Below are 15223 nucleotides of genomic sequence, written 5' to 3'. Positions count from 1 at the left end.
GTAGAAATTCAATGAAGAGATGTTGAAAAAAATCAATGAATGTTGAGTGAGAAAATAGTGAATTTGGGAGAAAATGATGTTTGAGCTTGCTGAAAGCAAGCAAGGAGTTATGTGTGGAAGGAATTCAGTCCAGAGACCACTGGATTGTCACTTAGTATTTATATTTCACTAAGCTTCTTTGAAATCCTGGGCTCAGAATTTAGACCCAACCTACTCTCCTATTTCTTAAATAACAGTTCTTGAAGTGATGACCAAAAACAGATTCTGAACCCTGAGTAATATTTACCAAATGATCTATTTTGAGAGATGTCTTTTAGGACAGAGGTCAGGAAATTCTTAGGAGCTGAGGCAGAACCACTAAAGGAGAGTGAGCAAAGAGACATTACTTAGGAGAAGGAGTTAAGAGTAGGAAATATTGGAATATCAAAGACTTGGAGCGGGGACCAAGTAACTGAGACTATAGGAAACGTGGAATTCATTTGGGAAGGAGTTGATGTTCATGAACAAGAGCATTTAAGAGCTAGTGTAAGTGGAGAAGACTTTTTTTTTTTATAGTACACTAACATTTAGAAGTTGAGGAGACAAAGAAGAACTAGGCAAGGAAATAAGGAGTATCCAAGGAAATAGGAATAAAAACATGAGATTGCAGTATCCCAGAATCACATGAAGAAAATATTTAAAGAAAAAAGGAATCGTTATCCATGTTGCACATGGCTGATAGGCCTAGTAGAGTGATAATTGATCCTTACATTTAGCAGTGACCTGGTCACTATTAACTTGGAAGAGAGTCTTTATTGTGGAGTGGTATAGGCAAGGCTGCTTGGAATAGGCTCAAGGGAGAAGCGGGGGAGAGGAATTGAACACAATGACCATCCATAGCTCTTCTCAAGAAGTCTTGATGTAAAGGAAAATAAGTGGAAGAAATGGTAGGTCAAGGTGGCCCTTTTAAGGTTAGAGGAATTTCTGTACAGTTATGGGAACGATCTAACAGGGAGACAATGATTGATGCTGAAGGAGAGAGAGGGAAATTTCTAGAACAATGTCCTTCAGGAGTCAAGATAAGATGGAATGAGATTCAATGCACACAACTGGCCTTTAATAGGTGCACAGACTATTTATCCATAGCATATCAGTGAATGCAAGGCAGGGTATATGAGTGTACATACAGGTGGTGGGAGCATGTGAAGGACACTTTCTTCTGATTTCTTCTAATTTCTCAGTGAAATAGGAAGTAACATCATCAGGAGATCCAACAAGGTATGGAGCTTGAGGACAGAAGATAAGATGTAAATATAAAAGTCCTGTAATTGAAACACCATTTCCCATTTATTTATGCTAATATATCTATTTTCCAGAGCTGAGGATCCCCAGAACTGGGATTGCGGAGTGGGAAAATCAGAGATGTCAGAAAAAAAGCCTGGGCAGCTAGAATGACATCAGGTAGAAGAATTAAAGATGCCCTTGAGAGAGGGATACCTCACTGAATTAATAATCAGTTGCTCTCAGACCAGGAGACTAATGGAGGCTACCAGCTAAGTCTAGGGTCTTTACATCTAATGCAATGGAAATGGCAGTTTAGGGGTTTGAGACTCTCTCCAGGGCCTGGAAAGTCCTCTTTAGCTCCTGACTCTGACCCCACTTTCACATACAACTGTGCATTATATGTGGAGCAGTAGGGCAGCTTTGATACTGCTGGGCATCCCCTCTTTTCAGGGCAGCCTCTCTACACTGATCTTTAAACACTGTCTACTGCTCTCCCATTTGCTTTGAAAGACTCTCTTCCCTTCCCTTCCCTTCAATGACGTCCCACTTTTCTGCTTTTCCTCTTTCATTTCCAGGTTCTACTACCTCTGCTTTTATTTGAAATGCTGGTGCTCCTCAGGTTACCATTTTAAACACTTAAGTTTTCATTTTACCTATTTCATTGGCAAATTTATCAATTCTCATAGTTTTTATAACCACCTCTTTGTTTACCATTTAATAATCTCTCATGAGCCTTTATGTTTACAGAATTTTATAATCAACATAAATGCGTTAGAAGCACCTCTAACTCTCTACCTGCCCAAAACTGAATTATTGAGCTTTCATCTCAAGCATGTGCTTTTCCTGCATTTTTATCCATTTTTTGTAGCACAGACAATCCTTAGTTTCTTACTTTCCCTTCCTTGCCTTCAATTCAATCTGTCAGTAATTTTATTTATTTCCTTCCCATACAGATGATCACCTTCTCAGTTCTGACTAATCTTTGCTTTTTTACAGTTTTAGGCTCTTGGGTAGTCTTTTTTCCTTTTGTCTTAGTCCAAATGGCACTTTAGCCAGAGTGATCTTTCTAAAATGCATATTGTTTTCTTTCCATTTTCGCATGACATACATTTCATCACTGGTCCCTTGCTTAATTATCCAGCCTTACCTCTTCTCTCATCTGTATGCCTCTAACCCTGGGTTCCAGACTATTTTAATCTACCAAGTATGACATGCTGACTTTCCTTTCCAGTTCTTCATATACTTTCTCCCCTTTGTATAGAATATCTTTATTTTCCTACACAGAGTTTTGGTGAGCTAATCACTAACAGGCTTTCAGGGCTCAGTTTGGATAGTATTTCATCTGAAAATCATTTTCTGATGTCCCTAGGCTGAATGAGAGGATTCTGTGGCCGTGGATGAGAGTCCATAGGTTCCTGAATTTACCTTTCTCTCACACTAAAGTTGCACACATAGTTACCTTTCTTCTCCACTAGATCATAAGCTCCTTGAAGGCTGATGCAATACTATTTTCTCTCAGAATCCATGGGGCAATGGTTCCAAGATTCCTTTGGATACCAAGATCCGAGGATGCTCAAGGCCCTTGTATAAAATGGATTAGTATTTACATATAACTCACACACATCCTCCTGAATACTTTAAATCATCTCTAGATTATTTACAATACCTAGTTCAATGTAAGTACTATATGAATAGTTGTTGGTGTGCAGCAAATTCAAGTTTTGCTTTTTGGAACTTCCTGGAAATTATTTTCCGTGAATATTTTTGATTTGTGGTTGGTTGAATCTGTGGATGCAGAATCTGCAGATATGAGGGGACAACTATATTTGTTCATCCTTGTATCCCTCACACTTATCCCCTACTGAGTTCTCATTACACGCTTTTTGAATACATGAATGAATGAATAAACTGTTAAATTTCTAGTAGCAGATTTGGAGTCACTTTAATTGATGAAAAAGTAATTTCTACAGCAACAGATGCAACTGATTACATAACAAATGAAATCCTGTTGTGAAACACAACAACCAAATCCTAATTTGGTTCATCTCTAATTACATGGAGTGTCATAAGCCAATTATTGTACCACTTGGACAGTATGCATTTTGTGTATATATATATATATATATATATATATATATATATATATGTTTTACAAGCATTATCCTGGCTTTTTTGAACTTCACTGTGGCCTTTCTAGTTTTCCATTGATTATCCTTATCTAGTTTTAAGAACTATAAGCCACATTCTCATACTCCATTTTAATTTTAAACACTAGCATGGGACAGTTCTTTATTTCTTTTGTATATGAGCAAGGTAGGCAGCTAAAACAAAAGCAAAAGACTACACAGAGAAATGAGTAGTTTCAGAGACTACAACTACAAAATACTTTAAAGAAACTCATTCTCTTTTCATTACCTTACACCTCTAGGTGCCAAAACTTGCATTTAATTTCAGGTTTTAAAGGAGATTTTATGTCTACCCATAATCTGTTCTCATATAGTTTGCCCAGGAGAGCCTAGCTATTTTCAGTTAAAATTGATCCATCTTTACCAGACTTGTGGTTGAACACAAAGACTAAAGGACATGAATCTCTTAACAGCTCCTGATGGGATTGGACTACACATATCATGCTCATTTTAAAGGTGGAGTGCATCTAAAAATATACCTTTTTGAGTTTCAGAGAAATCATATTTACAATTTCACAGAACAGAAAATGTTAAATTTGATTTGATGCTTAACACCTAAAGGGTTATTTTCAAATCACAGAAATGCTTCATGCATTCCAAAATATCTCTATGAGACAGGATAATGATTCTAAATAATCTTAATTGTGAGAAAGCTTACTCACAAATATAAATTATTTTTTATCCAAAATTAAATTAACATCCATTAAGTTGAAATGTCAAATACCCTGACCAAAAATGTCTGTCTCCTAAGGGTACTTCCAAAATCAATGAATTGTCAAATACAGCCGATATTAGACATAGAAAAAATCCAATTCTTAATTGTTTTTCAGAATTCATCATAATTAGTTTGTGTTTTTAAACGTTTGATCTATACACCAAATTGACTTCCCTGTGGTCGTAAAGGAGAGTCAGTACAATCTACTTCAGGCAATATGCATATCTTTTCTAATGAAAAATCTTGGAGATTAAAGTAAAATATGGGCAATATGTTTCTCAATAATCATCAAAGGTAGGAATTTCATAATAGTATTCCTACTTAATAATATTGTTATATAGATTATATATAACAAACTCTACAAAACAAATTCCATCTATTTTTTTTTTACATTCCATAATGGATTTGACTGCTTTTCAAGAACATGAGGCATAACTTACAGTCTAGTGCAAATATATATGCTTCATTAGACACATTTCCTACTATATGATAAACTTTAGGTGATGAAGATCCGATCTATATTTGTAGAATGTAATTGATAATGCTGTTTTCCTCTTCTTCTCATTTTTAAATAATAAAGAACTGATTTAATGTGTGTGAATGGATATTTTAATATTAAGACCAAATATTCCTGACAAAGAAAATAAAAGAAATGAAATTTGGACAGATTGCGTCCTTCTTCCCTCCCTTCCTTTCTTCCTTTTTTCCTTCATTCCTCCTTTCCTTCCTTCCTTTTTCTCTTTTCCTTCCTCCTTTCCTTTTCTTTTTTTAAAAAATTAATTAATTTATTTATTTTTGGCTGAATTGGGTCTTCATTGCTGTGCATGGGCTTCCTCTACTTGCAGCGAGCAGGGGCTACTCTTCGTTGTGGTGCACGGTCTTCTCATTGCGGTGGCTTCTTTTGTTGTAAGCACAGGGTCTAGGTGTGCCGGCTCCCGTAGTTGTGGCACGTGGGCTCAGTAGTTGTGGCTCACAGGCTCTAGAGTGCAGGCTCAGCAGTTGTGGCACATGGGCTTAGTTACTCCACGGCATGCAGGATCTTCCCGGACCAGGGCTCAAACCCGTGTACCCTGCATTGGCAGGTGGATCCTAACCATTGTGCCACCAGGGAAGTCCCTCCTTTCCTTTCTTTTCTTTCCTCCTTCATGTCTTTTTTCTCTCTTTCTTTCTTTCTTGCAAAACACCAACTTTATAACTAGTAGAGTTTTCAGAAAATGTTTTAAAATATATTTTTAATATTTTATTTTTTCCGTTCCCACTGTAGTTTGCATTTCATTGCATCTCCAAGGGAGATTTTCAACAATGTCTTCAGAAGAAAAATTTTCATTAAAAAAAACCAGTTTCCTCAGAATTCACTTTTCATTATTATTATTTTACAGAATACTCTGGAACTCTTCCTAGTCTCTCTACTTCATATGCTACTTTGCTAAGAATTAAGAAGAGTTCATCTTCATCCCTCTATGGTTCAAAGACTAGACCACGATACAGCAGTCCTCCATTAGGAACACTGAGTGTTTCTTCACCGAACTGGCGAGGGGCAGCTCAACATTATTATTCCCCCATCAATCTTTATCATTCCTCAGATGCCTTCAAACAAGATGGTAAGTGTCAAAAGAAAATTGCACCTGTTGGAGTTAAGCAGGGAAAAAAGACTTTATTCAAGACTATTGCAGTAGGAGCTAAGCCTATTGCAATAGAGGAGAGAGGTTAAACTCACTTGTGAAACAGAAAGTGAGTTTTTAAGATCTGGAAAGGTGGAGGACATTAAGGAGGAGTTTGGCCAGTGTGATAAGACCATTGGTGCTTATTGAAGTTAGCCTCTTACCATCTTATAGAGTCTGGGAAATAGGAACCCTCTCTTTTTTGATGATTACATTTCAAAAAAAAAATGGCTCCCAGGTCCTTGAGAAAGACATTCTTGGGTTTTAAAACTGGTAAGAGACTGGGTAAAGATTTACATTTCACAGAAGCAAAGAAGGAATTTATAACTGCAGTTCTTATAAAGTAAATGCTCTAAGAAAATGGAGGTTAGGGGACCATAGTCAGGAGGAAACCTGTCAAATGTTAAGTGAAGCTGAGGAAAATGTTAAGGCTATCTTGGTCATAAGTTAGTCTTATGTTCCACACCTATTTCAAAATTTTTTTAATGTATTTAATTACAATTGCTTCCAATTCTGATTTAGGATTAAGACTAAATAAATTCATATACTGAAAGCAAAAATATTAAATTTCTGAAGGACAATTTGACAATGAAATTCAAGAACCTCAAAACAGTCATATCCTTCAATCTCATATTTTATTTCTAGAAATGTGTTTTGCATAAGGAAATAATACACAATGTGCACAGAGATATCAGCATATACTTAGCATTTATGAGTAGAAAATAAGAAATTATTCAAATGTCCAACACTAAGAAATCAGTTAAATTCAGGATGACTATGCAGCTATTAACATTATGGTTTGAACATTTTCTAAATGTTCTCTAACTTTGTCATTTTTGGATATATCAACAAAACAGTACAAGGCTAATTAACAGAGAGAAGCACTAGTGCTTGATTATTACCAGGTTCTGTGCCAGTCTCTTTTGCATAGCTTATATCAATAATACTGTCAACAAACATTTGAAGTGGATATTATTACTGTCTTCTTTGGAAACGGAAACTCAGGGGGCAGATAAGTATCTTTGACAAGGTCACACTTCTAATAAGTAAACAATTTCATTCATATATCTACTGATTGTAAGTACAATACACTTTGGGCTATATTTCAATTATGATTGATAAAAGACTAAATATTTAGAGAAACATTTTGTAAGAACTAAACTACTTGGAAAAATCCTAGAAATTTCAAATTAGGTTGTGGTACCAAACCCAGGCAAACTCATCCCTCATGATTATGCCAATTGTTGCCATGTGGAGCATCATCTCATAGTGCTGGCATTTAAATTTTATTTAAGTATGGTGTTCGTTCCTTAAAGTGTTTTATTTTTCAACGTACTTATAAATTTTTAAGTTTCCATAATATATTCTGTGAAAAAAAATCAAGAGAATTAGGAGACAAGCCACAGCCTCGATGAAAATATTTGCAAAAAGGCACATCTGATAAATGACAGTTATTTAAATATACAAAGTACTTTTAAAAATCAACATAAGAACTTCAACAACATGAGTTTAAAATGACCCCAAAACCTTAACAGACATGTCATCAAAGAAGATATGCAGACGGCAAATAATTATATGAAAAGGTACACCACATCTTACGTCATCACAGCAATGAAAATTAAAACAACAATGAGATACCACTACACACTTATTAGAAGGATCCAAATCCAGAACACTGAAAACACCAAATGCTGCTGAGGATGTGAAGCAGCAGGAACTCTCATATCTTGCTGTTGGGAATACAAAATAATACAGCCTCTTTGGAAGATAGTTTGGCAGTTTCTTATAAAACTAAACATACTCTTATCATATGGGAGAGATGGATAAACAGAGTACAAATGATTTTTAGGGCAGTGAAAATACTCTGAATGATATCATAATGATGGATATATGTCCTTATACATTTGTCCAAATCTATAGAATGTACAGCACCAAGAGTGAACCCTAACATAAACTATGACTATTGGTGATTATGATGTGTTAATGTAGGTTCATCTTTGGTAAAAATGTGAGTGATGTTCATTCTGTGAGTGATGAATCATTCTGGTGAGTGATGTTGATAATGGGAGAAGTATGCATGTGGGGGGAAGGGAGGTAGATGAGAAATCTCTGCCTTCTCATTTTGTTGTAAATTGCTCTAAAATATAAATTCTTTTTTAAAAATCCATTACATTAACTCTAATGTCATACTCATCAGGCAGAGATGTGTTGGAATTTGTCTTCTTTAGGCCTTATTCATTATTTTATAGGATGACACCAAGAAAGAATGTATTGACTGAGTGATCAGAACTATGGGATACTATTGTATTTGGTATAATTTGGTATCACCTCATGTTCTACTCCTTTGTTCTCTTGTTCCAAATATAAGTTAATGTGGTTTGCAATGATACATAGAATACAGCTAGAAAATGTGAATTAAAACATATGAAAATGATGAAAACAGCCAATATTGAGACATAAAATGGAGCCAAGTTTGAGACTAATTCAAAGTGTCTGTATGCCTGTCATAGGTTAGTCCCATTTGTGGTAATTAGTTAAAGAAAAAGAAACTCTGATCAGTTACACATTTCCCACTCTTTCAAGGATGAAAATGAATCAGTTACTCAGTAGAAATGCAGCTATTTCTGATGCTAGATTAGACAAATTTTTCTGGCAGGTCCTCATTTACAGTTTAATATTTGATGTAATGGTCAATGACCTGAACATTATTGTTATTGTATACATAAAAATGAGTTTCATCTGCTTCAATAAAGGCAGATGAAACCCAATCATCAACAACAAAATTAGAAGTAATTATCTAAGACTGTGTTCTTCCTTTAATCTTTAACATACATACAATCCCTTGAGAGTCTTGTCAAAATATGCCCCCTTTCAACAGATCAGGAGGGGAAGGCTATATAATCTGCATTTATAAAAAGCTTCCAGGTGATGCTGCTGGTCCGTGAACCATAATTTGAGTGGCGAGGCTCTAGGCTAGGGACCAGTTTGATATAATTTAAATCCTTTGCTGCTCTAGTTTAATCCATATTTAGAGTATCAGGCAGAATGGATAGTCTGAGTATTTTCCAAGTAATCTTCCATAAGTATTGTTTTCCCATCTGAGCATTTGATAGATCTTGGCTAGATGTGACTTTGAGTTTGTTCTCTCTGACAAGAGCCTGACATACAGCTTTTGTCAGGTAATTCCCTTTAGACTTAATAGAGAGTAAAGCTGGAGTTGACATGCTCTTGTGAAAAATGAGAAAACTAACAGAGCCTGAATAGAAAGTTATCCCACTTCTGCTCAGAGTGAAGCCCCAAAGTACCCCAGATAGAGTTAAGATTTTTCTGAGAAACATAAAAGTGGTGTTTGCAGATCAATTTGGGAAAGCAATTCTACTTCTGTATGCAAAACCTGGATAAACTCTCCCACACATGCACAAGGAAGTATAAAAGTACTTCACTGCAATGTAAGTTTAATAGCAAAAAGTTGGAAACAACTCACATGTCCATCAGAAGGGGAATAGATACATAAACTGTGTTTTTCGTTCATTGAAAAATTAAGACTGTTAAAGTGAATAGACCATATCTTTATGAAAAGAAATGGATATACCTCAAAATATAGTAGTGAGCAAGGAAATTTACAGAATATTACATATGATGTCATTTATGTAAAAAATAAAAATATAATATAATATTCATGGATAACTATATATAATGCAATTTTTAATATATGAACTTGAGAGAGCAAGTGACTATAGCATTTACCTCTGAGGACAAAGGGGAAAGGAGAGCAGGTAAATGGTACCAGGATAGGGAAGACAGATTACCTCAACAGTGTGATAATTTATTTCTTAAAATATAAAATATGAAAATAATATGGTGACACCTGTAGTAGGTAGACTATAAAACAGGTCACAGTGATTCCCACCTGCTGGTATTTACAGTGTAATCCCTTTTCTTCCACTGTGGGCTGAAGCTAGTAACCTGCTTCTAGAGAATAGATTATGACAAAAGTAATGGAATATAACTATATGACTTCCAACATTAGGTTACAAAAGACTCTGGTTTTCATATGACTTCTGTTCCAAATGAAAATGTTTAATTTGGGCCTGAGTAAACAAAGCTTGACTGATTATAGGGACTAGATGCCTAAAAAGAGTACCAACCTGTTAAAATAATTGCAAGATAAAACAGAAAAATAAAATAGATGAAACTTATAAAGAAAACCTTAAAATCATAATATTGTGAGAAGAATGCTCTGTAGCAAATATAGAAGTATGGTGAGGCTATCAACAAAATGAACAAAAGTTATATGTTTATTATCTCACAACCTTTGTGGGTCAGGAAAACAGATGTGGTTTAACTTGTCCTCTGGTTCTGTGTCTTTCACAAGATGAGACTCCTGTTTTATCTCAAGGCTCAAATAGGTACAGATCCACTTGTAAGCTCACTTACCTCACACAATTGTTCACAGGACTTGGTTGATGAGGGCGGTTGGACTGAGTGTCTCAATTATTCATTGGCTTTGGCCAGAGGTCATTCTCAGGGGGCCTCTCTATAGGGTAGCACAAAATATGGTAGCTGATTTCCAACAGCAGGAGCAAGTCAGAAGAGAAGGCAAACAAGGTGGCTACCAGAAAAGTACAACAGTGAGTCATTGAATTTTGGTTGAGGTGAGGAAGTAGAGCCAGGGAAATAAATAAAAAAATTTGAGCTGGACTCAAGAAAGGGAGAAGAGAAACGGAGAGTACCTGAAAGAGAGAATGCTGTTCATTGGAGCTGAGCAATCAGAGAAGTCATCTGATTGTCATTTTTCTTTCAACCTGATATTGTTATTTTGGATAATGACTATGATCACTTCAAATTATGCCAGTGAAATATTCCCTATACCAAGAGGTATTATGTAGTTTTAAAAAATTTAGTTGTTAATAGTTACTCTAAAGTCATTGTTTGAATGCAAGCAATGTCATTTAATTGATTTAAAAAATTGACTAAAGTTTAAATTGGAAATTCTCATGGTAATATAGGTTAATTGAAAGCCCTTATGAGTCAGCACCTCAAACACCTGCAAAACATGTCCTAGTTTTGGATTTTGCAATGTAGACAAGGGCTATTAACCACTGCTGACACTATACCTGTTCCTCCCATTATAAATGAACATCCAATAACTTGGTCTTTGACTTAATCTATTCTTGTTATTGTGGTTTTAGTGGGAGTAAACTAAGTGTAGGGTGCATTTTATTCTTCCATATGTGATGAGATGGTTAGGTAAGATATTTTATCTTCCTTGCAGAGAGACAGTCAGGATTAAGAGTGATTCTTACTAGAAAGTTTAGGCTTTTACTGGTGAAGCGCATTCTTGAGATTCAGAGACTACAAATGTTACCTCAGGTGGAAAAACAATGTGGTTCTTAAAAGTAGCTGAAGCAAGTTATTTTTCTCTAAGTTTAAGTACATAATTTTGGATATATTTAATTCCCTCAATGATAAGTACCACCTGCAATTTATGTAGCACTCTGAGTCTACCCAGCCTTTGGAGTTTCTACCACTGGCTTCTGACGTCTGGAACAGCCCTGCAACCTACCAGATTTGTTGCCTCATGTTCTCAATACCTTTGGCTGAATTTCATTGTTGATGTGGCTTATTTCCAGATTAGACTTGGAACGTGAGCAATGGCATCATGACTCAAAGTGGTCTCTGTGTTGACAATTTTCTGTTGTTTCCTCAAAGTACCCTTTGCTGATAAATTGTCTTGGAGGACTAAATAAAAAAAATTAAATGATCTTTTATGAGAATAGGAATTCCCTCTGAGCCGGGAAAGAGGCATTTTAGTTGGATGATATACTCCTATATAAATCAGATGACTCCAGTTTCTCTCAGTTTAAAAACCATCTTTTAATAAAAGACTTACCATTTCATGACTATTCATTGAAACTTTGATTTTATTGTTTTATGGTTTCTTAATTTTTAGAGCTATTTCTATTAGTTTCTGTTAGTATGCTTTTCTCTCCAATTTAACTATATTCCATTTGAGGAAAGATCATCTTGTATATTCCTCTTTTTTTCTCTTTCAGCACTTAGAGCAGTGCAAGCTTAGTTGGAGCTTAACAAATATTGTTTAATTAAAGAGGCATGCACTTAAGGAATTTGAAATCTGAATTTAGGCTAAATTTCTACACCATGACAGAATATTTGCCTGAAGATTTTTAAGCTAAACTGTGTTTATTTTTATTACAAATGAAGAGGGAAAAACAATGTCTTCCATCTGTTGACAAGGTGGCTTTGTGGTTTGACATCTTCTGAATGTTGTATGGGGTCAGTACATTTTGATTGTTCTCATAAGTGATAGCATCTCTGAATCAGCTGACCTTTCTTTTATAGCCACATTAAAAATGATGAAAACATCTATTAGACTCTCAATGTATAGTATGTGCACAACATAATACTACTACTCATGAAACATTCATCACAAAGCTTTTTAATAAATCATGCTCTTCAGATCTTAGGAATCCTTGAAAGTTTTATAATGACAGTTTATACTTGTTTATCTTTCATAAAGAAACAATTTCAGTGTTAAAAGGCAACTTAAAGAAAGGTTTGGATATTTTTGTTAAGAATTCATCTTATATTCTCACAAACTGTGAAAAGTTTTACTCACATTGTAACTGTGGATGTCATCATAAAATGCAATTTCTAATTAAACATTTCAAAATTTCTGGAAATTATCACATAAAATATATCAATGATCATTAAAAGTGAATTTGGTTTAATTGTATTGGACATGACAGGTTGTTATTTCCTCTAGACCATAATACCAATATGCTTAGTTCACATTACATGAATAAGCTAGATGAGGCCATTTATTAGAGGTAACCAGTAGGTGGAGAGCATTGGGTCTGGCACTAGGCCTAATCTTTGAGAAAAATGGACACAGAAATAATTGTTTAAAAGAGGATTTAAGTCAGAAAGGCAAGTTTAGAATCTAGGTAGACATGGTAATGGCTGGTCATGATTCAGGAAACAATTGAAAACATAGTGTTTCAATACCAAGAAGCAAGGCTTCCCTAGGGAACCTGGCTGTAGAAGTCTCAGATAAGGTGATACTTAAAACCCTCCTGCAGGAAGAAAATTAGTATCTGGGTAGCCTATCAATAAGTGACAGAAATTTCAAAAAGGGTTAGAAGAAATGAGATATCAGCTTGATCCTAAGACAGGACTCTACAAGGGAAACCAATGTCTCCATAAACAAAATGACATACCAGTGCTTCAAAAGCTCCACTGGAATTAGGGTAGATGGACTCCAGGGTCATCATTTCACAGTAGAACTTTGTCCTCCTATTTAGGCATCTCTGATGAAAGACTACTGTCAATACAGTGCTAACTTTAGGCTCTGGTTTATTGCTCTGGTCTGATTCTAAGAAGGGGTTGTACCTCCACTTTAGAGGTGTTTTTAAAATTTGTGGAGTAGTTTTGATTGTCTTAATTTTGATTCAAGGATGCTACTTTAATTTAGAAAGTGGAGAATAGGAGTGCTAAATGACCTATAATTACAGTACTCTTAAATGTCCTTCTAAACTTTCACATTGGTGAAAATTCTCTTTAAAACTTTCTGAGGCAAGAATCTAACTCTGTACTTTATTATATGCAAGGTATTTTTGGTACATAATGGAAATGTCAATGAAAAACACGTAAATTACAGCAAGATTATATTTAGTTTTGTTAAGAACTTTAACAGAATTTGTTGACCATTTAGAAAATCACAACACCTAACACCAATAACACTCATAAAATTTGATTAATCTGTACTACACTTAGATCAGTTTGCCTTTGTAGCTGCTATATTCATGAGGGTTTTATCAACAAAAACAAACTTTGATTACTTCTTTATGTGTCCTATTACAATTGTTCTTGAGAATTTACATATTGAATTCAATACTGTTTTATAATGTTACTTATTTTTTATTTTATCCCTTCATTAGATTAAAAAATGCATATAGGTAGGCTAGAATATCCATTAATTTAAGAATCATGAGGAAAATTATAAAATACTTGTTATTAAAAGAATTTGATAACCACAAACCTAAAGATGGATGTGCAGCACTTTTTCCTAAATTTTACATTGTTTTTCTGGACATGGTGAGACCAGAAAGGATGGAGTTGTTACTAAGGCTCAGGAATAACAGAAGGGAAAAGGAGAAAGAAAAAAACATATATATGATTTTATGATTTATAAGTATAATTTAAACATTTGCAATTTATGTTACTCTACATAAGTGTCTCCAAATCTAGCCCCTGGCTTCCCCCCATAGGTAATGCCATCTTGCCCAAATAATTTGGATGATCTCATAGCATATCTTGTTTTCCTGATATAAACCTAAGAGAAAGCTATCTAGAGAAACTCAGGAGTTACCTTTCTCACATGCCTACCTTACACATTTTAGTTAACTGTCTGAAGATATATTGCTTCTATGGATGCAAAACACTTGGAAAGAATATATGCTTCCCTTATAGAAGACTGTCACCTACCCAGGTAACTGAGCCTTAAATTGCCATGTGATTTTCCTACAGATCAATATCCCATAACAAAAAATTGGTTCAAATGTAGAGACTAATAATGCTATACATATACCAAAAAGTGTTTATTATTCACATCATGAAGCTTTCTGATGAGAGCAGGATAGGCTGGTAGGAAAATGGCTTGAGCAAGAAATGAGTTGCATTAGTTTTTGTTGTGGTTGGGGAGTGGGGCTGGGGTGAGAGTTCTTATGTGGGCTTGGGTTTTCGTGTTATGAACTTTCCTACCTGAGTCAAGGGAGGGATGCATATCATCTTTCCCTGAGGTGAAGCAAAAGGAAAAAAATGACTGGTGGGGCTTGAAAGCCATCTACAGTCAAAGATCAAAAATGAAGTCTGACTTGATTACATGACTGTACAGTGCAAGTCAACCATGTAAAAATGCAAAACAAGAAGCATAACATCCATATAATATAAATGTCTAAATAATAACACTGGACCTTCTAGAAAGGTTAACGATATAGGATTTAGAAATAGAGACACAGGATGAAAACCCATTTTCAGAATTTGGGCATGTGAAGAAGGACCGGGACTAAAGGATTAAGTAGAAAACTAGTTATAAAAACTGGAGTACCATAACCTGATATAGCTAGATATGGGGTGGAATGGTTGAATATCTCCTGTCATAGGCCCATGGCCTGAGACTGTACTTAACTAAGTAGTAATCCAAAGGCCTGAACTTGGAAAGGAGAATATAAGCAAGACTCTATAATCTAATGATATATACTTCAGTGACCATTGCTTCCTAATCAAATTATATCTTCATTAAAAGCTTTAAAATTATGTTGCTTTTAAATGTAATATTAATCAAGGCAAGGTAATTTTGTATGCTATAATCAACA

General features: G+C 35.0%; 1 protein-coding gene across 1 annotated transcript in view; it reads left to right on the top strand.

Annotated features, from left to right (window-relative positions):
* The first annotated feature begins 4588 nt into the window (after window positions 1-4588).
* The window catches only part of CNTN5 (contactin 5), a 519618-nt gene continuing 508983 nt past the window's right edge, over window positions 4589-15223 (top strand). Inside the window, exons 1-2 of the mRNA XM_073807952.1 lie at window positions 4589-4610; window positions 5544-5765. Coding sequence (XP_073664053.1) covers window positions 4589-4610; window positions 5544-5765 — 244 coding nt within the window. The remainder of the gene's footprint in view (window positions 4611-5543; window positions 5766-15223) is intronic.

This window comes from Tursiops truncatus, chromosome 8 (assembly GCF_011762595.2).
Source record: "Tursiops truncatus isolate mTurTru1 chromosome 8, mTurTru1.mat.Y, whole genome shotgun sequence".
In the NCBI taxonomy this organism is placed as follows: domain Eukaryota; kingdom Metazoa; phylum Chordata; class Mammalia; order Artiodactyla; family Delphinidae; genus Tursiops; species Tursiops truncatus.
Note: the sequence above shows the minus strand (reverse complement) of the source record. Positions and strands in the feature narration are given on the sequence as shown.